The 26,243-nt window shown below is 41.4% G+C and overlaps 1 protein-coding gene across 1 annotated transcript; it reads left to right on the forward strand.

Annotated features, from left to right (window-relative positions):
* The first annotated feature begins 1,257 nt into the window (after positions 1 to 1,257).
* On the forward strand, positions 1,258 to 25,709 carry fer (fer (fps/fes related) tyrosine kinase). The gene is made up of 20 exons (XM_084046709.1): positions 1,258 to 1,405; positions 5,003 to 5,234; positions 5,748 to 5,888; positions 8,869 to 9,042; positions 9,416 to 9,515; positions 10,339 to 10,522; positions 11,910 to 12,047; positions 13,261 to 13,380; positions 14,871 to 14,993; positions 15,767 to 15,941; positions 16,525 to 16,620; positions 16,834 to 17,040; positions 17,939 to 18,061; positions 18,146 to 18,202; positions 18,791 to 18,906; positions 19,209 to 19,303; positions 19,514 to 19,637; positions 20,719 to 20,873; positions 22,146 to 22,268; positions 22,426 to 25,709. Exons 2-20 carry the CDS (start codon positions 5,148 to 5,150, stop codon positions 22,560 to 22,562), a joined length of 2,475 nt encoding a protein of 824 aa, XP_083902835.1. The 5' UTR covers positions 1,258 to 1,405; positions 5,003 to 5,147; the 3' UTR covers positions 22,563 to 25,709.
* Positions 25,710 to 26,243: the final 534 nt, after the last annotated feature.

Consider the following 26,243-nt stretch of genomic DNA (forward strand, 5'->3'; position numbering starts at 1 on the left):
TACCAATTGTATCCAGTCAGGAGAGAGAACTCACACTGAATATAGATCACCTGATTCGGATGCTATCAATGCATTGAATGGGACATTATCAAACAAGTGAAATTGTAAGTGATGACACAAAGAAAGCAGACAACTGGAACACTATCAAATTGAAGCTGATAAACCAAAGAAATATCACTTACCCTTAATATGATGAACAAATTAAATGTTTTGACTTGAAACACTAAGATTCCTGCAGGCCTCCTGATCAATCATGGCTCGGAAGAGATCAACCTTTGTTATATTTGATAATTTTTCTATTGATAAAGTATAAGGTGTAGAATCTAGGCTCTATGTATGATCTGTGTTTGCATAAAATTATTTGATGTGTCTCTAATAGAATATCTTATAGAAATTCATTATGTTTGCCATAATCTTCAGCCTCAAATGTTATGGGGATTATTTGGTTAAATAATACCATCTCCCTGATGGACCAAGCCACCTGTTTTAAAACTACCAGTGTAAATTTGGGAGATGCAGGCTTCCAGAAATATATGGGAATGGCCCGGGTAACTTTCAGAAGATGGACAAATCTTATGTTTCTCTGAAATTGTATATTATCAACTCTGTTCATGCACCATATCAGGGAGGATTTTGTATTAGGCTATGTCTGGTTTACCTAGTCCACCACACCACTATGTAACAGATTAATACATATTTCATGACCCAATATGGGATTAGAAATATGTCCTCAAAATCTCCAGAATGTAGGACCATGGTGGCTAAATGCACCTTCACCAGATGGTATATGTGTGTAAAGAAATAAAAACATAAGGCAAAGTTCAAAATGCTAAGGTATAAGGTACAACATAACATAAGGGTAAATGAAGATAAAGTCTACTAGGTATATCTGTATATGTTGTATATATATATTACATATTATATAGTGTGTGTGTGTGTGTGTGTGTGTGTGTGTGTGTGTGTGTGTGTGTGTGTGTGTGTGTGTGTGTGTGTGTGTGTGTGTGTGTATAGGTTATATATATATATATATATATATATATATATATATATATATATATATATATATATATATATATATATATATATATATATATATATATATATATATATAAACACACACACTATCATTTATATATCACCAGTATTAGTATTGTTTACACACACACACACACACACACACACACACACACACACACAGCGGAAGCCCCTCCCGGTTGTTGGGAGAGAGACTCTGAGACAGAGAGAGAGAGAGAGAGAGAGAGCGAGAGAGCGAGAGAAAAGAAACGAGTGGAGCGGAGAGGAATTAACTTGACGTTTTTCAGGAGGAGACACGGATAAAGCACCAGAACAGAACAGAGCCCACCAGAGAACCGACAACAACCTCTTGTCCTTCGGAACCGACCGGGTGAGTCCCCCCCCCCACCCCACACCCCCCTCACTTTAGTTCTGGATCCTCCACTGCTTTATTCACTTCGGTTCGGACGGTTGCAGTGGGTCAGGGGCCTGCTTTTTCGTGCCCCCCCCCCCGTCTTCCTCCACCTCCTCCTCCAGTCCTCCTCCTTTCCCTTAGAGAGCCGACAACAAACCCAGGAAGGATCCGGCCGGGTCGGGGTAGAGACATTAAAGACCCCCGATCCCCTGGTACACTGGATCGGGGTCTTTAAAACTCCGATCTGACACGGCGCGGACCCCCCAATTCTCTAATGCTGGTGGTGTTTTTGGGTAAAGGGGGAAAAAAGCAGTGGATTCAGTGTTGGGAGCAGTGTTGCCATGTCCGCTTATTATAAGCGACTTTAGGCTTGTTTTTCCTGTAAAGTTGCTTGTTTTGATTGATTGATTGATTGAATACTTTATTAACAGTTTGCCCCCCCCAAAAAGCACAGAAACTACAGTTCTATACAAAAGGATGCTATAAGGATTGAACGCCAAGAAAGCACTACATGGTTTGGTTTGTGTATTCAATTCATTGAAACATTTAATGACAGACAAATATACAATACTGTGCAAAAGAAATCATATACACGAGTAGTAATCAAAAAGAAAAATATGTACAGTAATAGAACGAATACAACCCCTTGTTTTGAGCCAAATCTGGGTTGAAACTTAAGTGATTTGTGGAGCTCCCTCTGGTGTTGTGTTTTGAAGTAGTTTGACAGGTACATGATGGGTGTCTTACTGTCTTAGTGTTTGAGGTGTAGTGACAGACAGTGTATCTTGCAGACCAGGCCTATTGCAAGTTGCTGTTCTCTACCCTGAGCCATCCCACCCTAGCAAAGTGAGGAGGGGTTAGATGGGTTGTAGGTGTGAGGCCAATTAAGTAGTAGCCTGACCAGTTTGTTTTGGTTTTGGGATGTCTGGAGCCTTGTTTTTACGGCCTTTGTGGTGCTATGGTACCAAGAGGCAGTGGTGGAAAGTAACTAAGTACATGTACTAACTACTAGACTAGAGTATTTCCAATTTGCAATGCTTTTACTTCTACTCCACTACATCTCAGAGGCAAATATTGTACTTTTACTCCACTACAATTACTGCATGCATAGTCATATAGTGACATTGGATGAGTGCTCCTGCTATAGAGTCCTCAGTGACCAGTATTGATATTGTAAATATTGGTGGTTGAGGTTTTTTGGGCTTGTTTCTAAAGTGTGTCGTTGCTTATTTGGTCTTGCTTCCTAATGTTGTTTAAACCAGTGTTTCTCAAACATTTTCAAGTCAAGGAAACCCCCAAATTAATATGTATTTGTCTGTGGACCCCCCCATCTGAAAATATTTTGTGCCAGGTACAAAGTATAAAACAAGATTTGTGTTGTTAAAATATTTTAAAAAATATTCCACATTTTGGACTTATTTTCAAGATTTTTTTTGAAAATAGCAGATCTAGTGTAGATCTGCTATTTTCAAATAGCCAATGCATATAGGTTTAAAGACCTATAGTTGCTTCTTTTGGGCTTGTTTTCATAGACATCATGGCTGCTTGTTTCTCTCGCGAAACCTGGCAACACTGGGAGGGAGGGTGTGGATCTGATCCCAGGATAGCCTGGTCTCTTCTTGTCCTGCTTTTATTAAACTGGTCCCTCACTGTTCCTAAACTGGTGTCATGTAGATTAGAGGTGCTATTATTAGCTAATATTGTCATTATGATTATTGTTATTATTATTATTATTATTAAAGGGACCGATTCCACCCGGGACCACCACCCGGACCTAGCATAGGGAAGGCTAGTTTTAGCATGGAAGCTAACTGGTTTCTGAAAATAAAAACAAAGTTTTGTTAAACTTTGTGGGAAAGAAAACAAAGTGACTTGACGTGAAATAGTGTTTTTTAAATGAGTAAAACGAACAAACAGGTTTAACTCAAGGGATAATATGACTTTATTTAACAACAACAACAAACAAACCTCGACTAACATAGCATACAGTGTCCCGACGTGACGTCACTGTGATGTCAGAGTAAAGGAGAACATTTTCTCCTCACACTGTGACATAAACAAACAAAAAACACCATTTGTGGGAGGAGGGGGGTGGTTAAGGTGAATTGAATAGCTCCTGCTGTAATTAATTACCACACTTATGCAATTAAAGGTATCTTGTTTTCAACCTGAAAATGTCATCTAGGTGAGGGGTCTTCAACGTTTTTTTCAGGCCAAGGACCCCCTAGCTGAGAGAGAGATGAAGCAGGGAGCCCCACTACATCTTGTATAAAATTGTCTTGCAGATAAAACTTTTCATAGCTTTCACAGACAGCTGGATTCATGTTAATGTGTATTTTCAGATAGTTAACCTTTAAACCCTCAATATTTAGTCAACTTGACCATTGGCTCTGTAATTGGTCTGCTCTTTTTCCCTCTACACCTACTCTCTGAAACTAGCTGCTCTGGGGCGCCCGCTGGCCTAGTGGTCCAGACACATAATCCAGCTTGACAGTGTGTTGCGGGTTCGACTCCCGATCCCGATGACCTTTACCCCCATCTCTCTCCCCATTTCCTGTCAGCCTACTATCCTATCACTAAATGCAGAAAAATACCCCAAAAAATCTTTTAAAAAAAGAGGCGTTGTGGGCTAGAGGGCGTTGTGTAGATAGGCTATTTTCGGCTAATGTTACCCACCACACAAAGATTTGGCAGACCCCCATTAGTAACTCTGATGACCCCCTGCCTGTTGAAGACCCCTGATCTAGTTCAACCCAGATTTGGCACAAACATGGGGTTAGATTCGTTCTACTGTTATGCCACCAAAATGTGGAATTTACTGACTCCAACAGCCATAAAAAAAAATAATCAGTTTGAGTATACTGCGTATATAGCGCATACTGGTAGAACACACCACTGATTGTACGTCTTTAGATGTCTTGATGAATTGAATACATGGGACCACAATGGAAACAAGGCTTTTTGTGTTATCCTTTTAGCATCATTGTATAATCGTACCACTGTACTATTTGCAAACTGTTAATAAAAGTATTCAATCATTCAATCAACATATATTAAAAAGAAACTGCAAATCGTTAGAATAAAACAAACAAAGCCTGCATGGTGAAAGCAATTATTTCTTATCCTGGTAGCGTAGGAGGTGACCAGAGGTGGTGGGGTTGGGGAGACAATTTAATGTGCAACTTCACCCTAAATCACATGTATATACATCGATATATTATAACTATGGTATACATATGGTGGAAACATTTCAAAATTCAAAAACAAGTCCCTGCAATTCGATTCCCTGCAAATACCACTCATTATTAATGTAAGTCTAAATCTGTGTGTGTGTGTGTGTGTGTGTGTGTGTGTGTGTGTGTGTGTGTGTGACCCTCACACTTGATATCTGGTCAGTTATACAATTAAAAACTTGCTTGTCCTGACCAGCTCCCATTGAGTAACAGTAGAAGACCGTGGTTGTACTGGATGCACTATATTATAACTGTTATTGATTTCTCAGTCCACTTTAACAGGATATATTGAGCAAATTATTAAATGTAATGTTTTTTTAATAATATTCTCTCTTTTCAGGTCGTCATGTTGTCAACTTGATGTGAGTGTGTGTGGTATTAGAATGTTTGTGTGTATGTGCTATGAATTAGTGTCCAGTGTGTGTTAATGTATGTGTGTTAGTATGTATTAGTGCGCGTGTGTGTGTGTAGTGTGTTGGGGGTGTATGTATGTTGTGTCCATGATGGGGTTCGGTCGAGACCTATGCAACTCCCACGAAGGACTCCTGAAGCTTCAAGACTGGGAACTAAAGGTATTTCAATACTTCTACTACTACAGAAAACCACCCCCAAAAAAAAGAAAGGCATGCCGTCTCCGGTTTACTTCCTGTATCTGCGTGAAGTAGGTGGCCACCTTTTTTTAGGAGACCGGAAGCAGTCTTATTATTCTCAATGCCAAGGAAGAGTAAACGTGAACACAGCTTCTGAACAATTGTTTAGCCCCATGGTCGCTGAACTATAAATATTGGACCCAATCATCACAAGCCACACAATTTCCCCAAGATTCTCTTACTAAAATGCCTTTTTTTCCAGAGAGACAAATCAGGAGAAAATCAACTTTATTATCACTCCCACTCCCACGGGATCTAGCACCATTTGTAGGATTTTGTACTATTTTGCCTCTAGTGTCTCCAATGGTCTATCTTTCTAAATCAACCATCTTTGCTACTACTTATAGTAACAGTGACCTTTGACCTTGGGTGCAGAACGCTGAAACATGTACACACACATACATTAAATAATTCAAAACGCTTGTTTGCTTTCAGTTGTTGGAATCTGTGAAGCGCTTCATGACCCTCCGGGTGAAGAGTGACAAGGAGTACGCCTCCCTGCTGCTCAACATCTCGCAGCAGGCCGAACGCCACGACAACACGCCTCAGCTGGACTACGTCAGCACCGTCAGCAAGGTACGACGCGCTTGATGCTTTGATTAGTACAGTGGTTCTCAAATCTTTTCATGTCAAGGACAGGGTTGCCAGATCTGCTTATTATAATTTCCCAGAAAGACTTTATTTGAAAATGGCCGATCTACAAGCTCACAACGCGTCGCATCGCTTGGGCTGGTTTTCCTAGACGTGGTTGCTTGTTTCTCTCACAGAATCTGGCAACACTGGTCAAGGACCCCCAAATGAATATGTATTTGGCCCGCAGACCTTCCATCCCCACTTTGGGAACCACTGTGTTGGTAGGTTGCTGCTGTATGTTGAAGTGGTTACTATTGCGGCTGTATCTAGGGCTAGGCCAGGGGTCTTCAATGTTTTTCAGGCCAAGGACCCCTTGGCTGAGAGAGAGATGAAGCAGGGACCCCCATTATATATTGTATAAAATATAAATGTTTTCATAGATTTCATAGATGGCTTCATAGACTTGTTTGACGGCATTGTCGTCAGTGTATGTTGGATTCATATTAATGTGGATTTTCAGACATTTAACCACTTAAACCGTCAATACTAAGTAAACTTGGCCTTTCTGTACTTGGCCCGCTCTTTTTTCCCTCGACACCAAACCTCTTTGTTTGTTTGCGTTGTGCCCTTGTAGATCGGCTATTTTTGGCTAAAGTTCTCCTCAGAATAGGGATGCTGGGTTGAAATGTCAAAATCTCACAAAGATTTGGCAGACCCCCTGTAGGACCACTACACTGAGGACCCCAGGCAGTTCAAAAAAGAGCTAAACATGGAAGTTTAACTCTGCATGACACGCACGCACAAAGAATTCAGGTCCACTCCAATCCATGCGTTTGACCTTATATTATATTACACCACATGTTAACATTACAACAGTTCCCAGCCATTAACTATTATATTACCGTGGATGTTACGCAGTTATCTTTCTTTGTGTTTACGACGGTCAACAGAAATTGGCTGCCATCTCACCCCATCTCTGTCCAAATTACCACACTACTGTGCACAGGTGAACGCCGAGTTCTGATATTTAAACGAGTAATTAAATATCAGCGTGGCAGCACCCCCAGCTCCGTTGATCACGCCCACCACCGAATAGCCGGTGCAGTCAGTGCCCGATCGACCATACGTCAATAATAAAAACACGAGACTTTGCATTTAAGTCACATATGGCTCCTACATTCCAGCCCTTAATTATGGAAACACAATGATTACACAATCATAACATTATGTAGGAGACGGCAAGTAAAACTTTAAAAACAAGAAAGACGAATGTCTATGAAGTTCAAAGGTCAGCTGCAGTCCTCTTGGATCTTCTGCTTCCTGTAGAAGCCAAACCTTTGATAGGCCTGTTTTTGATTGATTGAATACTTTATTAACTAGTTTGCAGAGACAAGCACAGGGAAGTACAGTTCAATACAAGGTCTGTTAAGAGGATTTTAAACCCAAGAAAGCCTATGGCTTGTTTCCATTGGGGTCCTTTGTACTCAATTCATAGAATAGCTGTCCAGATAGCTGTTCTTTGTCTTGATCCGCACACAAAGTACAAGTCCTCTTCTATCTGGAGTTGTTTGCACAATCTACATAGTAGTTACTAGTTGGTTACTACTGTGTATTAAGTGGTTACTTGGTTGCTACTGTATGTTTATTATGTGCTTACTAGTTTGTTACTAGATTACTACTGTGTGTTAAGTGGTTACTAGGTTGCTACTGTTAAGTATGGGTACTAGTAGTTTGTTATTAGGTTACTACTTTGTTACATGGTTACTAGACCCCCTTTTTCCACTTGCACGTAAAGCTACTGTAGTAATCTACTGCAGATGTTCATTTTGGCATCCCGTGGGTATAGGCGCAATTTCCAATGCTAGTATATTTCGTACCGTCAATTTCACATCTCCCTACCTTGTATAAACAATTATTATTTTCCCACAGCTGGAGTGGGAATGAAAAGTGAAACAGAATGCTTCATAAAAACAATGTTGGTGTAAGACATACATGGAGCTCTTGTATGTGTACTGGTGAAGAGAGCATAAAGTGTGTGAGCGTGTGTGTGACGTGAGAGAGAGAGAGACGGTCAGGTTGCTTTCGACTAAAACAAAAATAATATCCCTTTTACTTGCATGGACAGGTGTTGTTGACATTAACGGTTGCCCGATTGCCTGGGGCAAAAAAACTATATTCGGGCAACTGCTTTGTGTTTGCCCTAACGGGCGAATGGGTTTTTCTTTTTCTTTTTATCTATTCATCTTCAGTTTTGTATTGTTTAGAGACTAGGAAGCAACCTTCTTTTGTTTGCCATTCACACAACATGAAATATATCTGTCCATAACCACGATCAACCGTGCTCCGCTCAGTGTGCGCAAGCATGCACCAGCTGACATACAGCAAGTCATTAAAAGGCATTTGACCTATCCTGACCTGCCGCAAGCAACAGCTAACAGCAATTTCTTTCACCCCCCAAATATTCGTTTGCTGTGCCTGTAGTTGAGTGTGTGTTTGTGGCCGTGGTACTTTTGTCATCCATGTTCTCTCCTACCCTAAAGTTGCTTTACAATAGCTTTGTTTTTGCCCTGATTTAGTATGCCATATCCTATGAGTTATGCACACAGTTGATCCTTTAGAATTTTAGTAATCCACAGAGAATGCACATCAAAGGCACTGCTACCAAACAACCATTCACTTCCTCGTTCCGGGAAGGCTCCTTGTTTGATCCAACGGTGGTGTTGGGTTACAGGCACAAAACAATAAAACATATTGTCTAATGCTGCATTTACTGAGGCTCTGATTGGCATTCGGTGTGTAATGTCACCTCGTCCTGAGTTTTGTGCCCTGCGGCAAACCTGTTTTCAGTGAGTGCTGGTCTGAAAAGCTGATTTTAGTTAATTAAACTACTTTATCAATGCTTTGGAGAGAGCAAGAAATGTAGAAAATGATGTCTCTCATTCTTGGTTCCATTTCTCTATCTCTCTCTGTCTCTCTCTCTCAGTCGTGGTGTCAGATCGTACAGCAGACGGATCAGTTGAGTAAGATAATGAAGACTCATGCAGAGGACCTGAACTCTGGTCCACTCCATCGCCTCACCATGATGATCAAGGACAAACAGCAGCTGAAGAAGAGCTACCAGTGTCTTCATCAGCAGCTCGAGAGCGACCTGAACAAGGTGGGCTTTAGGGGTGGAGTTTTAGTTTTGTTTTGAGGTTTTCGTTGGCAAAACCACCTAGATTTTAACCTGGGGTCTTCCCGCATGCAAATTCAGTAAGTGTGGTCATTTAATAGGGTACTGGACCTGACGTTGACATTACCTCCTCGTTTGCTGAAATATTCGTTTTATTACAGAATTTTGGCCATCAGTTTTGCAGTTTTTCCACTAACCACAGTCGTAATTTATGTAACTCTATTCGTAATGAGAATATACATGAAATATATTAAATATGTTTCTGTCCTATGACATTGATTCCACAAACAAATGCAAGCTAGCACGTTTTCCTATTTGTTTGGAACGAAGCATCTGTTAATTATTGTATTTCTTGTAGGTGACAAAGAGCGACTTGGAGAAGCTAAAAGTAACGTATCGGCAACTGACGAAAGACACCATCAGTGCTAAAGAGAAATACAGGGAAGCCATGGCTAAAGGTAAGACATCTGTTTTACTGGTTTATTTTATTGTTTGTATAGTACTTTGTTTTATACCTTGTTTTATGACACAACACAACAAAGAGAGGGCCATTGGAACGTTTAGCATTTTTGTTTCTTATTCTCACATATAAGTAGAGAATCAGGGCTAAAAAAAAGGTATCCACTGCAGAGATTGACTGAATCTAAAAACTGGAATTCAGAGAAAAGACAGAGATTTCTACACTTCCTCACCTCAAAATACACCTTTGGAAAAGTAATTCATGCTTTAATTTAGTTAACCACTTGAACCCTAGCTTCCCTATTCCCATTTTAAAATAATAACGCCTGTTTTGGAATGGGGGCACAGGTCTCTGCCAGGTCAGGTACGTTATTGTGGGCCAGCAATGTTTGGAATGACCGATCGGTCCAGTTATAGGTAAAAACAAATCGTCTTGATCACATGACTATATGCTGTGTACCGATTTTGTGTGATGTTTGGACAAAATCTGTAAGAGTTATAGCCAAAAATGTGCTAAGCAAAAATTGGCCTGCTGGTGGCGCTATAACAGGCCGATTTGAAAAAATGAGGGCAACTGGTTCTGCTCTGGCCTCCAGGGAGTGTGTGTGCTCAGTTTCACGCCGATCGGTCCAACGGTGCCGGAGATTAGCTGTTCACAGACGGACGGACACACGTACGGACAGGGGGGGCAAAACATACTGTAGTCTCGGCCACGCCTTCGGCCTGATGGAGACAATGAATTCATGTAAATGAATAAAGCAAAAACAAAAAAGGGCAAAGTAACAAACAGTCCCAGAATAACAGACCGTCTTCCTGTGGCAGGTAAGGAACCAGAGAAAGCTCGGGAGCGTTATGACAAAGCCACGACCAAACTCCACAACCTGCACAACCAGTACGTGATGGCCGTCCGGAGCGCGCGCCTCCACCAGGACGAGTACCAGCAACACACGCTGCCGCGCCTCCTCGACTCCCTCCAGAGGATGGAGGAGGACATGACCAGCGCGCTGTAAGAGGCGCTCACTACTTCTTGTATAACGCATTCTTTTAAAATACATACACTCTTCTATCGGTTCGTTCCCAGCTCGGTCACCACAGCGGATCATCTGTTTCCATCTGGCTCTGTTTCTTCTGTGTCTTCCTCGGCGACTCCTGCCCACCTGCATGTCCTCCTCTCTCACCGCATCCATAAACCTCCTCTTTGGCCTTCCTCTTCTCCTCTTACCTGGCAGTTCCAACTTCAGCATCCTTCTCCCAATGTACCCCTCATCCCTCCTTTCCACATGTCCAAACCATCTCAACCTCGCCTCTCTTGCTTTATCCCCAAACCTTCTAACCTGGGCTGATCCTCTATTGTAGTCATTTCTGGTGTTGCATGCATTAGAGCAGTGGTTCTCAAACTTTTTCATGTCAAGGACCCCCAAATTGACACTTATTAGCCCGCGGACCCCCATTTGAAAAGATATGCCAGGGACCCCCCCATAAGAGAAGATTTTCACGGCTCTAGCAGTGATTCTCAACCATTTTAATTTCAAGGACCCCCAGTTTGACATGCATTAGGGCTACAGACCCCCATTTAATGGCATTTCTATCTCTGGGACCCCAATTTATATTGTAAAATCAATGTTAATTTAACTCTGAGAGTGTACAAATGGAACCAAATGGACCCGTTAGGGTCCATTTGGTTCCATTTGTACACTCTCAGGGTTACAGACCCATAAGGGTCCATTTGGTGCCTAATCTATCATTTAGCTGGGGACCCCCTGGAACTCCCTCAAGGACCCCTGGGGGTCCCCGGACCCCACTTTGAGAACCAATGCATTACAGGATCAGCCCATGTTAGAAGGTTTCCTTTTAAATACATTATTGAAATGTATTTATTTGACTATATATATATTATATATATACCGGTAATATACATATAATTTCCTGTAGATTGTTAGAGGAGAGCCGTTAAGAAGGGGTCAGTGTGGTATAAGGGATGGCCCTGAAGTCACATTCAGTGGTGTTAACGAACGGACGTTTGAATGTTTGTTTTAACCAATCTATTTATTGGGGGGTATACAGTAACATCGTTCCATTAGAGGTAAATAAATGTATGTTGTTACGTGGTGCTGCCTCTGTGGACATCATGGCTGGCTGAGAAGTCCATGTTCCTTGATTATGGAAATAGTTGACTATACGGAGACATTTCCATCCTCATATTCATCATTAATCAGTAGCTAAATGAAACTGTTGTGTGCGTTGCTTTGGCATGTGATTTTTTCTTTTTATGGTCCAAGGGGATGCAATTCAGCCCAAAGGTATCATCATATTATCAAATCTGGCCTCCTTTTGAAAAAGGTTTGGATACCCGTGATATAATGTGCGTGTGTGTGTTTTGTGTTTATCTACAGTAAAGGCATACTGGAGGACTACAGTGACATCACCAGTCTGCTGACGGACGAAATCGTTAAAGTTCACAAAGAAATTAACACGTCAATCTACAGCATTGACCCTGTGACTGAGTATGAACAGTTTATAGAAGTACACAAGTAAGTATGATTATTGCTACTATACTACTATATCTTCTACTATACTACTACCACTACTACGTGGAAGTGAGTGATGGACAGATACTGTATAGGCAGTTTTAATGAATTTTTAAGATGCGTAGAATTCATTCGAATGTAGATTTTATGTATACATGTGTGTAGGCCTATAGTTGTTAGTCTACCGTTGGTAACGTAATAATCATAATTCCTCCCCAAAAAGATAATTTACACTTCACAGAAACAAAGATAGATAGGAACTAGCCAGATAGGAACTAAAGAACAAGGCAGACAAACACAATGCAGAAGGGGGAAGTAACTAGTACAGACTAGATATTTGGAGAAAACCAGTTAGAGACAGTAGCCTGCAGGTTTTATTACTGAGAGGAAATACGTCGCAAACTGCCACTACATTGTAAGCTTGTAGATGGCTATATTTGTGGCGTGACCGAAATCCAGGCACACACACGCACACACGCACACACACACACAGACATGCTTATAGATAGCTAGCCTCCTGATGAACCACACAGTAAAAAATACTTTTTTGCTTTGGCTAGATGTTAGTCTAACTCCCATTGTCTCTGGAGGGGACTGGTTAGTTGTAATTTAGATTCCTTTGTTTGGAGGGACATGACGTGTAGTATGACAAACTGGTGATTGAAAAATGTACGCGTCATCATTGCCGGCATGAAACTTTAGTCTTTAGCTTTGAACCCTGAACACCAAACCTCTTATGTTAAGCTCAATAAATCAGTGGTTCTCAAACTTTTTCATGTCAAGGACCCCCAAATTGACACTTATTAGCCCGCGGACCCCCATTTCAAAAGATATGCCAGGGACCCCCATAAGAGATGATTTTTTACGGCTCTAGCAGTGATTCTCAACCATTTTAATTTCAAGGACCCCCAGTTTGACATGCTTTAGGCTACAGACCCCCATTTAATGGCATTTATATCACTTGGACCGCAATTTATATTGTAAAATCTATGTCAATGTAACTCTGAGAGTGTACAAATGGAACCATTTGTACACTCAGAGTTACATACCCATAAGGGTCCATTTGGTGCCTAATCTATCATTTAGCTGGGGACCCCCTGGAACTCCCTCAAGGACCCCTGGGGGTCCCCGGACCCCACTTTGAGAACCAATGCAATAAATGACTGTAGTAGAGTAGTAATTGGCCGTTAATCCAACCATCGTCCTCCCTCAAAAGGTCTCCAGAGACGACAGAGCCCGGCGTGGAGTTCGACGCCTCCCTATTGGAAGAGACTGAAAACCTGCCAGCCAATGAGATCCTGTGGAACAACCTGACGGCCGACAGCCTGCAGGCCGTGTGAGTAAACGTCTTGTTGTCTTGCCTTTGAGTAATAAAAAAAGCTAATTTTCACTGCATAGTTTACACACCAAAAAAAAGGTCCTTCCTCTGGGGAACGCCTTTAACCCATTAAGACCTGAGGCTATTTCTACAAATGTCTTCTAAATCCCAACAGTTTTCTGAAAAACCTATGTTGCTATATCAGTGGTTCTCAAACCTTTTCATGTCAAGGACCCCCAAAATGTTATGTATGTGGCCATGGGCCCACATCTCAAACTATTTTGTACCAGCAGGAACCCCCGGAAGATTTGAGTTAAAAGAAAAATGCTTTTAAAAAGATATATATTCAACGATTTGCCCACATTTTTCTAAAATAGCAGATCTACAAGCTTGTATATCTGCTATTTTTGAATAGCCAACCAATGTGCTATATGTTATATCTAGCTAAAATCTAAAATGACGCTTTGCTGTCCCGGTTTTAATGGGTTAAACTATGAGTTTGGATAACCGCTGATTGCACAGACTTAACTCGACACTGCACTTCCTTGGTGTGTCAGCAAATTTTTTTTTTGGGTTGAGCGGTTCTCAAAATATGTGAAGTACAGAATGATGCACACACACACACACACACACACACACATTTGTGGAATTTATAGATACTAGTGCGATGCCCGTAGGAACGCATGCCCCTTTGGGTCCTCAGCAATACACACGGCAAGTTTGATGTGGATTGGTTGAACGCAGGCATGCAATGCTCATTTGGTATGTTCTTGCACTCTATTTCAATGACGTGACGCGCACATCGCTTAACCCATTAAGACCTGGAACTGTGTTATTTTTAGATTTGAGCTAAAAAGCATTATTTTACACTTTTGGCTATTCAAAAATAGCAGATATACAAGCTCATAGCTCGGCACCGAGTGCCTGCGGCCAAATACATATCATTTTGGGGGTCCTTGACATGAAAAAGATTGAGCACCACTGATATAGAAACATACGTTTTTCAGAATACTGTTGAGATTTAGGAGACATGTAGAATCGGCTTCAGGTCTCAATGGGTTAACACCTTCACTGCAAGTCACACAATGGACAATTGATATGCATCTAGGCTCATTCCTATGTTAATTCGCTAGGTGTGAGTCGGGAGCCTTTGAAAACTTTGTTGAGGTGCGAATTTAAAGTAGTTTTAAATCTATGCGTGTGCCTGCGTGTGCTCCTGGTCAAATAGGTTCCGGCACGGCGTGCAAGGCCGTCCAGTGAGCATTGCACCCCTGGTTGAACGGCTCTCGAAATATGCGTACACACACACTCACTCACACACTCACATACTTGCAGAGAGTTCGAGAATGGAGTTCATAGATGAATAAAACCGCAGGGTGCACGCTGGTTCTGGAGAGAACGACTGAGCCAGACGATTTCACACCCAACACTGCACTGCCTTGGGGGCGTCAGCAATACATTTGATTGACCATTTTATTTAGTGAATGGTTATCTTGGCCGTGTTTCAGGTTGAAGTCGACGGCAGAAGAATTAATGCTGACTCAGCAGACACTGAAGAGCAAGGAGGAGCTGGTCAGCGACCTGGAGGCCAAATTGGACGAGTCGTCCAAAACCTGCCTCAAGAAATCAGAGTGGGTATATGTGTATGTGTGTGTGTGCGTGTGTGTGTGCGTGTGTTATACTGTATATATAAATTAGTTGTCATTTGATTTGATATTGAATTCTCAAAGTTCCTCAAAGTTTTTTCTTTATTGGATAACAGTTAAAGCCTCACTATGTACTATGTCACTTTTTTTATGAATAAAATGTAAATGTGTGGTAGAGTATGTCTTGCCTGGCAAACACGTTTATAAACGTTTTTGTAAAAAAAAAAAGGTTTTACAAAAAAAAATCTAAAATGATTTTTTATTTTGGGTTTTTCCATTTTTCCGTTCGTCACAAAGAACCTTAGAAAAGACTGGCAGTCTGTGAGGGTAAAAAAAAACTCTGTCAGTTTAAGAGTTAATACAATATAACTTATACAATCGGGGTAGTTGTATTTTGTCTCCCTGCTCTTCTATTGAGACATTCAGGTCGTGTCAAAGGTCATGTCTCACCTAGACACAGGATCTGACACGGATTTTGACCTGATGGTCAAGATTTAATTTATCCCCTGAACAAGCAGGCAGGCTCTATTAGCTCAATGGTAAAAAAAAAAAAATGTCAGCACTTGCACAGGAAACCGGGTTCAAATCAGGGGGTAGCAGAGGAAAGTTACATAGTGCTGCTTTAATAAAATAAAATGTAATACAGCACACGTTTTTATATTTGAAATACTATCTTGTGTTTAATTTTCATAGTGAATATCATTCTTGGGATGGATTTATTATTATAATAATAGACATATTGTGATTGGCTCTCCCAGTGTGGTCCTGTTGCTCAGCCAGAAGCAGTCATTGGAGGAGCTCCGGCAGACGGTCCAATCACTGCGCTGCTCCGAAGCCAAACTCTCCAGCCAGAAGACTCTTCTGGAGAACAAAATGGCCGACTCTCAGAGTACCGTCAACTACGAAGATGACGCTCGCTCCGTTAACTCCATGGTAGTAGCAGTAGTAGTAGCACTAGTTTGAGCTGTAGAGGTAGAAATAGTGACTTTCTTGTATTTGGAAATCAATAAAACAAAGTGAAGTATATCACTAGAAGCAGTAGGTACTACAGGGACGTGCACAGATAGACTCTAGGTGGTGCTTGACCAGAAGTGCCCTTTTGAAAAAAGGGAAAAAAACTTGTTTTTTTTTTTCAGTTTACAGCAGGGGTCTTCAACAGGGGGTCCGGGACCCCTAGGGGGTCCTCAGAGTTACTACAGGGGGTCCGCCAAATCTTTATGTGATATGATTTTTCTTTTTACCATAACCACTCGAAACCTAGCATCCCTTTTCTGAGGAGAACTTTAGCCAAAAATAGCAGATGTACAAGCTTGTAGATCGGCTATTTTTGGCAAAGAGGTATAGGTGTAGAGGGAAAAAAGAGCAGACCAAGTAAACAAAAAAACGTATAATTTACTTGAGCACCTGCCCCTCAAAATGTCTGTGCACGCCACTGAGGTACTACTTTTAGCAATCATAGCAGTTGTAGATTTACATGAATTGTGGGTAAAATATGTCTCGTGTGTTTGTTTTTCAGGATAAAAGTCATAAAGTATCCAGCAAGTTTGATACATTGCGTCACTCCATCGCTGGAATTATCAGATCTCCTAAATCCATGTTGGGTTCATCCTCGGTAAACCTCAATAATCAAAAAGAAAATCTCTTTCTCTATTTCTCTCTAACATCAAAACTATGCTGAATAATTCTGTTTCTGCACCACCTCCCTCTCTCTCCCTCCCCCCCTCCCTATCTCTCTCCCCCCTCTCCCTTCCCCTCCCTACCCCCCCCCCCCCCCCCCCCCCCCCCCCGCCTCTATCTTTCTCCTTCCCTCTCTTCACTCTCTCAGCAGTTCTTTGACGTCATTGCGACCAGCGAGCGTCCGCTGTCGGACCAGGAGTGGTACCACGGAGCGATCCCTCGAACCGAGGCCCAGGAGCTCCTCCGGCAGCAGGGAGACTTCCTGGTGCGAGAGAGTCACGGCAAACCAGGGGAGTACGTGCTGTCGGTGTACTCTGACGGCCAGAGACGCCACTTCATCATCCAGTATGCTGATGTGAGTACTTTGTGCTGCAACGGTAGCACTAGTAGTAGTAGTAGTACTAGGGATGGGACGATAATCATTATTATAGTTTATCGTGATTAAAAAAACGCTCGCAATAATCGTATTGCAGAGATTTTAACCGAGTGCCGCGCTATGAGCTTGTAGATCTGCTATTTTTGAAAAATCGTGAAAATGTGTGAAAATCTTTGAATATATATATTTTTAAAGCGAACATTTTTAACTCAAATCTTTGCTTCTGGGGGTCCCTGGAACAAAATATTTTGATGGGGGTCCGCGGCCAAATACATATCATTTTGGGGGTCCTTGACATGAAAAAGATAGAGCACCACTGATATAGAAACATACTTTTTTTCGGAATACTGTTGAGATTTAGGAGACATGTAGAATCGGCTTCAGGTCTCAATGGGTTAAGAGTTTTAAGCATATTTTGATTATCGCGATAATTTCGTAAATCGCAATTATTTTGGTCACAATAATCGTGACATAAAATGTTCATATGGTCCTGTAGCATAGCAGTAGTAACTGTAATGGGTCGTTCAGGTGGCTCAGTGGTAAAGTGCCTGCTCACCACCGCGGAGGTTATGGGTTTGAATCCACCGCGGTGCTTCCGGCCTTGTCGAGTGTCTGCATATGAACACAATTGCCCCGTGTTCGGAGTGGGGAATAGGAGGGGGATATTCTTTTTTTTCTCCCGGTGGGGGCTCCTTACTGGCAGGTAAGGAGCCCCCAGCCCCCACACATATTTGTGTGTGGGGAGGAATCAATTGGCATAACGACTAATTTGCGGAGAAAAAGTGACAAAAAGCACACAAAAAAGGTAGCTATAACAGTATTACTACCAGCAATTATACCAAAGTCAAGTCTCTCTCTCTGTTTGTGTGTGAGACAGAATCAGTATCGGTTTGAAGGAACCGGATTTCCCACGATCCCGCAGTTGATAGAACATCACTACACTTCCAAACACGTCATCACCAAGAAGTCTGGCGTGGTTCTACTCAACCCTGTTGTCAAGGTAACTTATTGATTTATCAGAGATACAACTTTGTTCTTTGTTAATTGATTAATTTAATAACTGTTCATGTTTTTGATTGGACAGGACAAGAAGTGGATCTTAAACCATGAGGATGTGATTCTAGGAGAACTGTTGGGGAAGGTTAGTACTTCCAGTATTACTGGTTATTTTATTATTATTATTATGGTTACGATTACTGATACTGCTCATCGGGGGGCTGTTACGGGTTCAGTGTCTTGCTCAAGGACACTTCAACACTAAGCCAGGAGGAGCCGGGGAACGGCGATTCTGAGCGTTTTTACTAACCTTTGAAAAATCATAGAATATTATTCTTCACAACGATCCACCGGCGATCGCTTTAAAAGACGTAGGGGGTCTCGGAGAATCGGAGAAAATAAATTGTGCCGCCACGATAATCCATTTCATAGTTCTGGGCAGTTGAATGTGGCTTGTTTTCACCAAAAAGCAACAGAAAGCAATACTAAACCAAACCAGCTCCGTTTTGTTGTGATCACGTGATCTTTGGCTGTGCTCTTCATCATGATCATCATCATGATTCACAGGCTGTGGAACAGAGTCCTCTATGTTTCCGGGTTTGAGGACTCAATCCTACAGCACTCTGTGGCCAAGCCGATGTTGTTTTAGTGTGTCAAGAGTCTTTAGATTCTCAAGTCTTGTTGTCATATATTTGGTGATTTAACACTGTCTGTCTGTCTGTCTGTCTGTCAGGGTAACTTTGGAGAGGTGTTTAAAGGGACATTACGGGATAAAACCCCAGTCGCCGTCAAAACCTGCAAAGAGGATTTACCCCAAGAGCTGAAAATCAAGTTTCTGTCGGAAGCCAGGCATGTGAACTACATATTACTCTGTCCCAGTTCCCAGTTGTTTAAATATGAATTACATATTATATTCATGTTTAACATTTATTCATATACATTCATCAAACAAATTCATTATTATTTCTTGTTCATTTGTTTAGTTGCATTTTCTTTCTTTATTTGTATTTATTTATCATACTTATTTTTACGTTTTTTCAATATTATATATTTGTATTTAGATTAATTGTATTGTATTCTCGTTTTTATTATTATTACCATTAAATAATTTTAAATAAAATGCTAATAAAATTATGTCGATTTTGTTATAGGATTCTGAAGCAATACGACCATGCAAATATCGTAAAGCTGATAGGAGTTTGTACCCAGAGACAGCCCATATATATTGTGATGGAACTAGTAACAGGTTTGTTGATTCATTTATTCATCCATTTATCCCTTTATTAGAATGACATTCTAGTAATGGAATATATCTCAATGTCCTTGTGAAATCTTTATCATCTTATTTTACCATCAATTTGAGCTCGATTATCTTATTTTACCATGATTTTTTACTTCATTGTCTTATTTGATCATCCATTTTAACTGTTTATATCTTCTATCATCATTCTTTTAGGAGGCGATTTCTTGTCATTTTTGAGGAAGAGAAAAGAGGAGTTGAAAACCAAACAGCTGGTGAAGTTTGCATTGGATGCTGCCAATGGGATGCAATACCTGGAAAGTAACAACTGTATACACAGGTGAGTACAACTGCTGCCACTAATACTGTACTAGTACTGTACTAGTACTGTAGTCCAGTGGTTCTCAAACTTTTCATGTCAAGGACCCCCAAAATGATATGTATTTGTCTGCGGACCCCCCATCTCAAAAATATATTGTGCCAGGGATTTTTCAAAAATAGCAGATCTACAAGCTCATAGCACGGCACTCAGTGCCGTGCTATGAGCTTGTATATCTGCTATTTTTGAATAGCCAACGTATAAAATATGTGTAAAGTGGTTAAAATGATTGTGACGCTCTATTAACTATAATTTTGCTGGGGACCCCCTGGTACCCCCCCCCCAAAGGACCCCTGGGGGTCCCCGGAACCCACTTTGATAACCAATGCTGTAGTCAAGCCATGTGAATGAGCAAGGGCTTCCACGGTCAATTCCTGGAAATATTTTGAAATAAAATTTAAAAAACGTTACCTAGGCCTGGAAAAGGTTTGGAATTAAAAACATTTTTGTGGGAAAATGTTTGAATATTGTCTCTGTCGGGTGGAAACCTCATATGTCCAAAACTGTTACTTTTCAGCATTGAAGAATTGCAAAAGTAGTAGATCTACAAACTCAAAAACGTGCCGCTTCGAGCCGTGTTTCAAGCTTGTGGATCTGCTACTTTTGATGCTTTTGTGTGACGCTGTAGTATGATCAAGTATAGGGTGTTTAATTTACAAAAACAAACACAAATATGGAGATGAGAGGTTTCTGCCCGACAGCAACGGAATACATTGTTTTTGTCCAACATTACGTGAAAGATGTAACATGGTAAAATGCATACGTTGTTAAGCTTGTAGATCTGTGCCTTTTCTTTCACGTGACGCCTTCGCTCGAGTCTGTCTTGGTGCATTGATATCACACTGGTTTAAGAGTCTCATTATTGCACCGTATGATTGCTGTAATAGGCCTGGAAATGGGATAAAATACTTAAGTTATGGACAAGTTTTGAAAATGTGTGGGAACCCTGGAACTGAGCACATGCAGTCCAACAGTCTGTACTTGTAAAACTATGGTTCAGTGCCAGTATTACTAGTTGTACTAATCCCTGTGTTTTCTACAGAGACCTGGCGGCCAGGAACTGTCTGGTGGGTGATAATAACATGTTAAAGATCAGTGACTTTGGGATGAGTCGTCAGGAAGATGATGGCATCTATTCCTCTTCGGGGTTGAAGCAGATTCCCATCAAATGGACGGCGCCGGAGGCCTTGAATTATGGTAAGAAAATAAGAAATGTGTGTTCCCTCAACCTGTAGCGGTCAAGAGGTGCACGCACATCCCGTCATTTCGACGGGTGCTGGATCAGAATAGATAAACCGTAAAGAGAAGAGAAGGTCCACACATTCCCTCAACCTTACATTCCCATTCAACTATATTAATTGAACGTTCCTTCACTTAGAGAAATTGTAAATGAAATCCTGTCAAATGTAGCCTTTTGGACACTGCTGACACTACTGATTGTATTGATTGACCATAGCTAGAGTAGGTTGACCGTTCACTCTAACATGCGTGACTAACATGCGTCACAGCCTTTATGTATTAACCCATTTACACCGGGAACCCCTTTTCGTTGTTATACCTTTCAATCCGGGAACCCCTTTTTGTAACAGTAGCTGTTGCTATATATATATATAGCATATATATATATATATATTACATATTTCTTTTTGAATTTTTTGTATTAAAATCTGACGTTTTTCAGAAAACTTAGGTCAGGATTTAGAAGGTGTATTTAGAATCTGCCTCAGGTATAAATGGGTTAATGCTGTTTCTCATGACACAAGTCCAGGGGTTGTATACATGAGCACAGATTGCATATCGGGGGAGATATAAAACATTTCACTGTTCTCTCTTTTTGTATATTCACTAGAGCCATCTCCACCATTCTTCTCCCTTGAGAATACGCTTATTTTCACAGAGGAATCTTTTGTGATGACAGTTAATTTGGTTTGTGTTTATTATTGAGAAACATGTTGTCTCCAACCAGCCCTGGTGACCCAAACAGTGTCTTCTCTCTGTATGTACAGGTCCTGGCATCTGTAGCCTACACCAAACCTCTTTGCCGAAATTAGCCGATCTACAAGCTCGCAACGCCTCGCAGCGTGAGGTGTTGTGAGCTTGTAGATCTGCAATTTTTTGGCTAAAGTTCTCCTCAGAATAGGGATGCTAGGGTTCAAGTGGTTAATGTAAAAACAAACAAAAAAAAGTCCTATCACACAAAGATTTGGCGGTCCCCCTGTAGTAACTCCGAGGATCCCCTAGGGGTCACGGACCCCCTTTTGAAGACCCCTGCTCTACCATAACAAGTGCTTGTAGTAATTGTAGTAAAGTAATATCAACTAATTGTTGATAGGATTGTATTGTCATTCTGAATTAAACATGTCTAAATATCATACTAAGTCATCCAAAAAGACGATACAAAGTGTCATACTATTCTATATCATCAATTAAAATATATAAAACATATATATTTGATTTGTTGTTTCCCAGGGAGATACAGTTCAGAAAGTGACGTTTGGAGTTACGGAATCCTTCTGTGGGAGACCTTCAGCCTGGGGGTGTGTCCTTACCCGGGAATGACCAATCAGCAAGCCCGTGAGCAGGTGGAAAAAGGTAGCAATAATAATAATAATATTATATAGCACTTTTCTTACTACTCAATGTCGCTTTAGATTCTTTGTTATGCTAATAGCACAGGTAGGAACACGTTATTGCCATTTGCTAGTTACATGTTTTGTTTGACTCCTCCCACCCTCTGTCCTGTCCTCAGGTTACAGGATGTCCTGTCCCCAGCGTTGTCCCGACGACGTCTTCAAGGTGATGACGCGCTGTTGGGATTACAAGCCTGAGAACCGACCCAACTTCTCTGAAATTCAGAAAGACCTGGCTGCTGTTAAGAAGAAATGAACGAACAGTTTACTGGCTTTGATATTATGACTGACTGACTGACTGACCGACCTACTGTTTGACCAGCTAACAAATCAACTGACTTCCTGACCAGCTAACTTGGCTAGCTAAGTGTTGGCCCGACCTTTTGCTAAATGTGCCATTAGCCAAGGACTACATTTGTTCCTAGCCCAAAGAACTACAAGTCAGCCATGTTGAAAGAGGAGTGATAATGGACACTATGCCAGGACATTTAAGATTCTATTATGTGATATATATATACGTATATGTTACAGTATGATTGAAAAACCAGTCAGATTGAAAAAGGAGTGCTCGTGTCCCCCCCCCCCCCCTTCAAAAAGATAAATGACGTCTCGGAGGTACCGAGACTAGGGGAGACGATGATTTACGATTCTGTGTCCATCGGGACATAACTCGGACGGCGCTGAGTCGACTGAAGGTGACTTCGTAACGCTCGGCACGGCGAGTCGCTCGCCTGAGCTCGCTCGGCGCCGGCGGTGCCTCTCGTGGCTCAAGTCACCTTCAGGCAGCGCGCCTCCGTCGGTGAAACCGAGTGCGCCTTTTTCAATCTGACTGGTTTTCCAATCATACTGTGACATATATATATATATATATAATATATATATGGACTGAGTCATCGAACAACAACACTACATTTCCCATCATCCATCAGCGCTTTATCGTCTGGCGGTCACAGTATTACGTGACCTTCCGACTCAAGTTCATTTGGTCGAGAGCCAAGTGAGGCTCCTCCGTTCACCGTTGCCGGGTAGAATAGGATAAATGCGAGCTCTGCCCCTGGAAAAATAAGTATTTTAGTAATGAAGGGTGTGTATTTATTAACGTCGTAGCGTTCAAATTACTTTGTAAAGTTGACTGCTTTTAAACACTATTTGGGGGGCTGACTTTCCTGTGACGAGGTGCTACTTTGTATTATTGCATGTCTGTCCTACATACCTCCTGTACCAGTACCATCAACAAAAACACCATTGTGCAACACCACCTGTACTTCTACTGCAGTAGTACTTTAAACTACTTGTACTGGTAGTACGGCAGTAATCCTATCAACAGCAACTGTACTTGTACAGCACTCAGTAGCACTATCTACAGATGTACTGTCAATATCACCTGTAAGAGTACTGCGGTAGCACTATCAACAGTAGTACTTTGAACAACACCTCTACTAGTCCTGTAATGGCACTATCAACAGTAACTGTACTAGTACCGCTTTGATACTAAGCACTATCAACAGTAACTGTATTAGCAGCCTGCTGCTGTAGTACTATGAACTAACACGAACAGTAACTTTAATATTAGGGACCGTGTCCACACAAAGCTTTTTTTTAAGCTGCCAGACGCCTGTCTGACATGCATTTCTATGGTAAAGACTCTCTTCCCAGTGCTCGGCCATCACGCTTCAGCAGAATCGGCGCTCTCGGTGTCCGGTGTTTTTTGGGGGGCAGTGCCCTGGGCGCTTCAAGCAGACAATAGTTCAACTTTTGGAGAAGAGCGCTGCTCTTTTGATGCTTCTGGCTGTGTGTGTCTTGACACGCCGGTTATTTACAACCCGACGTTGGAGCAGTTATCACGACTATGAGAAGTCCCATGTTTACCATTTGTTTCAGCTAAGCTATTTGTGCCAATGACACAGATGACCGGACATTTCGAGCACAGCAACAACGGTTGATCGGTGTCAATAAACGCTGCATGCGACATGATCTTCCAAAGCTCTTAAAACGCTTTGTGGGACTGTGGACACGGCCCCTTATACTGTGGTTGGCACTATCAACAACTGTGCTGTGGTAGTTCTATCAACATTAGTGCTAGCAACACATTAGTACAGTAACTACTAGTACTGCAATAGTACGATTAACCGTAAGGGTAGCTGTACTAGTACTTCAGTAGTACTATTAAAGGACGACTTCACCCATTTTCAACCTGTCTTCATATAATGGGTCCGCACTAATGCTCATGATAATATGGCACTATTTTTGTCTACTCGGTCTGTGTCTCAGAGGAGGGCTGTGGACAGTTCAGAAACTCGCCTACCAGTGACATCATCGATGGGGAATCCAAGCTAATAGGAACTGCAGGCTGTCTATTCCTGGAAAGTTAGCATGCTATAATGGAAGCCATTGTTCTTGCGTTAATAAAAAAATCACACCCTGTGTGAAGGTAGCGGCGCCTTTGATACATTTTGTCATCGATATGTGTTTATAATGTGTTTATAGCCATGTGTCACGTGAAGCTTGACCAATCACTTTGTTGACGCACCTGACCAATCAGAACGTTGACGCACACGGACAAAGTCAGGTATAGAGCGGCTAGCCGCAAAAAAAAAAAAAATCCTAACGATGATGTCACTGGTAGGCGGGTTTCTGATGTGTCCACAGCCCTCCTATGAGACGCAAACCGAGTAGAAGAAGATGACAATTTTATTAGGCGCATTAGCGAGGACCTATTCAATGAATATAGGTTGAAAATGGGTGAAGTTGTCGTTTAACACTAACTGCTTGTACTGCTGTAGTACTATTAACAATGAAGGTCCTTACACTGGGAGCATTTATTTTGTTTGATTACTTTTGCATTACTTTAAACTGCTGTTTGTGTCATGAGTACATAAACACACAACGCAAATATTTACGTGGTGCTAGAGCGACGTGATTTATTTTCAAAGCAAAGGGCGAAGCATCAACCACCAGCATGAATGACCATCACCTAATTAATAGTTTGATGTGAAATATTCACTTCACACATATTCACATTTTCTGATCATTTATTTGTCTCGCTCCTGGTGTGTAAGGACCTTAACTATACGATTAACAGTAAAGGTAGCTGTACTAGTACTGCAGAATTACCATCAACAGTGCCTGCATACACTACTACTGCAATAGTACCATCAACCAGTTTGGTAACAATCATGGTGCAATTATTTTTTATATGAACTCTGAAGCCTAGTTGTGGATCTCTGACCTTTACAACACACAGCAAGTACTGGTATCACAGTTTGTAAATACTTGTACATGTTTTCAATGTTTCATGGTTTTTATGGGTTTTTTTAAATGTTTTTTTCCAAAACACTAATCGCTGTCAAAACGTCAATGTCTTTGTATCAAACACATTTACTCATAAATGCATTTATATATGTGACTGGCTCTCCTTTCTCCATTATGAACCAAAGTTTCTTGCCATTCAAAATCTTGTTCGCTCGCTCACCTACTATGTCCATTATGGACCAGTGTCTTTCCCTCCTTTATCTGTCGTGTCTGTCTGTCTGTCTGTGTGAGAGAGAGAGAGAATCTGAAGTGCTCTAATGGCATCACAAAACCACTTACTACCAATATGCAGGTATATGAAATACATTTGAAACCAACCTATTTAGTTGATTTCATTGCACACAGATAGATAGGTTATTATATTTTCAGTGGGGAGGTTATGGTCATCGAGTACTCGGTGTACCTGGTCACTAGTCTTGCATAGGCAGACGACCAGTAGATCTCTTAAAGTCTGGCTTAAAGTCTGGCTTTCTACTCTTTCTACCCTCTCTACCCTAAGCTATGGCCACCAGCAAAAACTATCCCCCCTCTCCAATTCTGTCTCCAGTACAGTGATATCATTAGCCCTATATACATTTCGGCCATTTGAAACTAGCCGATTTACAAGCTCACAATGCATTGCAAT

The sequence above is a fragment of the Gymnoscopelus microlampas genome (genome assembly GCF_963454915.1).
Source record: "Gymnoscopelus microlampas genome assembly, chromosome: 21".
Taxonomy (NCBI): Eukaryota; Metazoa; Chordata; class Actinopteri; order Myctophiformes; family Myctophidae; genus Gymnoscopelus; species Gymnoscopelus microlampas.

Bases quoted from the DNA above. Each gene is read 5' to 3' on its own strand.
- fer (XM_084046709.1), top strand. From the start codon at position 5,148: ATGTATGTTGTGTCCATGATGGGGTTCGGTCGAGACCTATGCAACTCC. The intron at 10,523-11,909 runs GTAAGAGGCGCT...GTTTATCTACAG, and splicing joins GAGGACATGACCAGCGCGCT to TAAAGGCATACTGGAGGACT. The intron at 12,048-13,260 runs GTAAGTATGATT...CTCCCTCAAAAG, and splicing joins CAGTTTATAGAAGTACACAA to GTCTCCAGAGACGACAGAGC.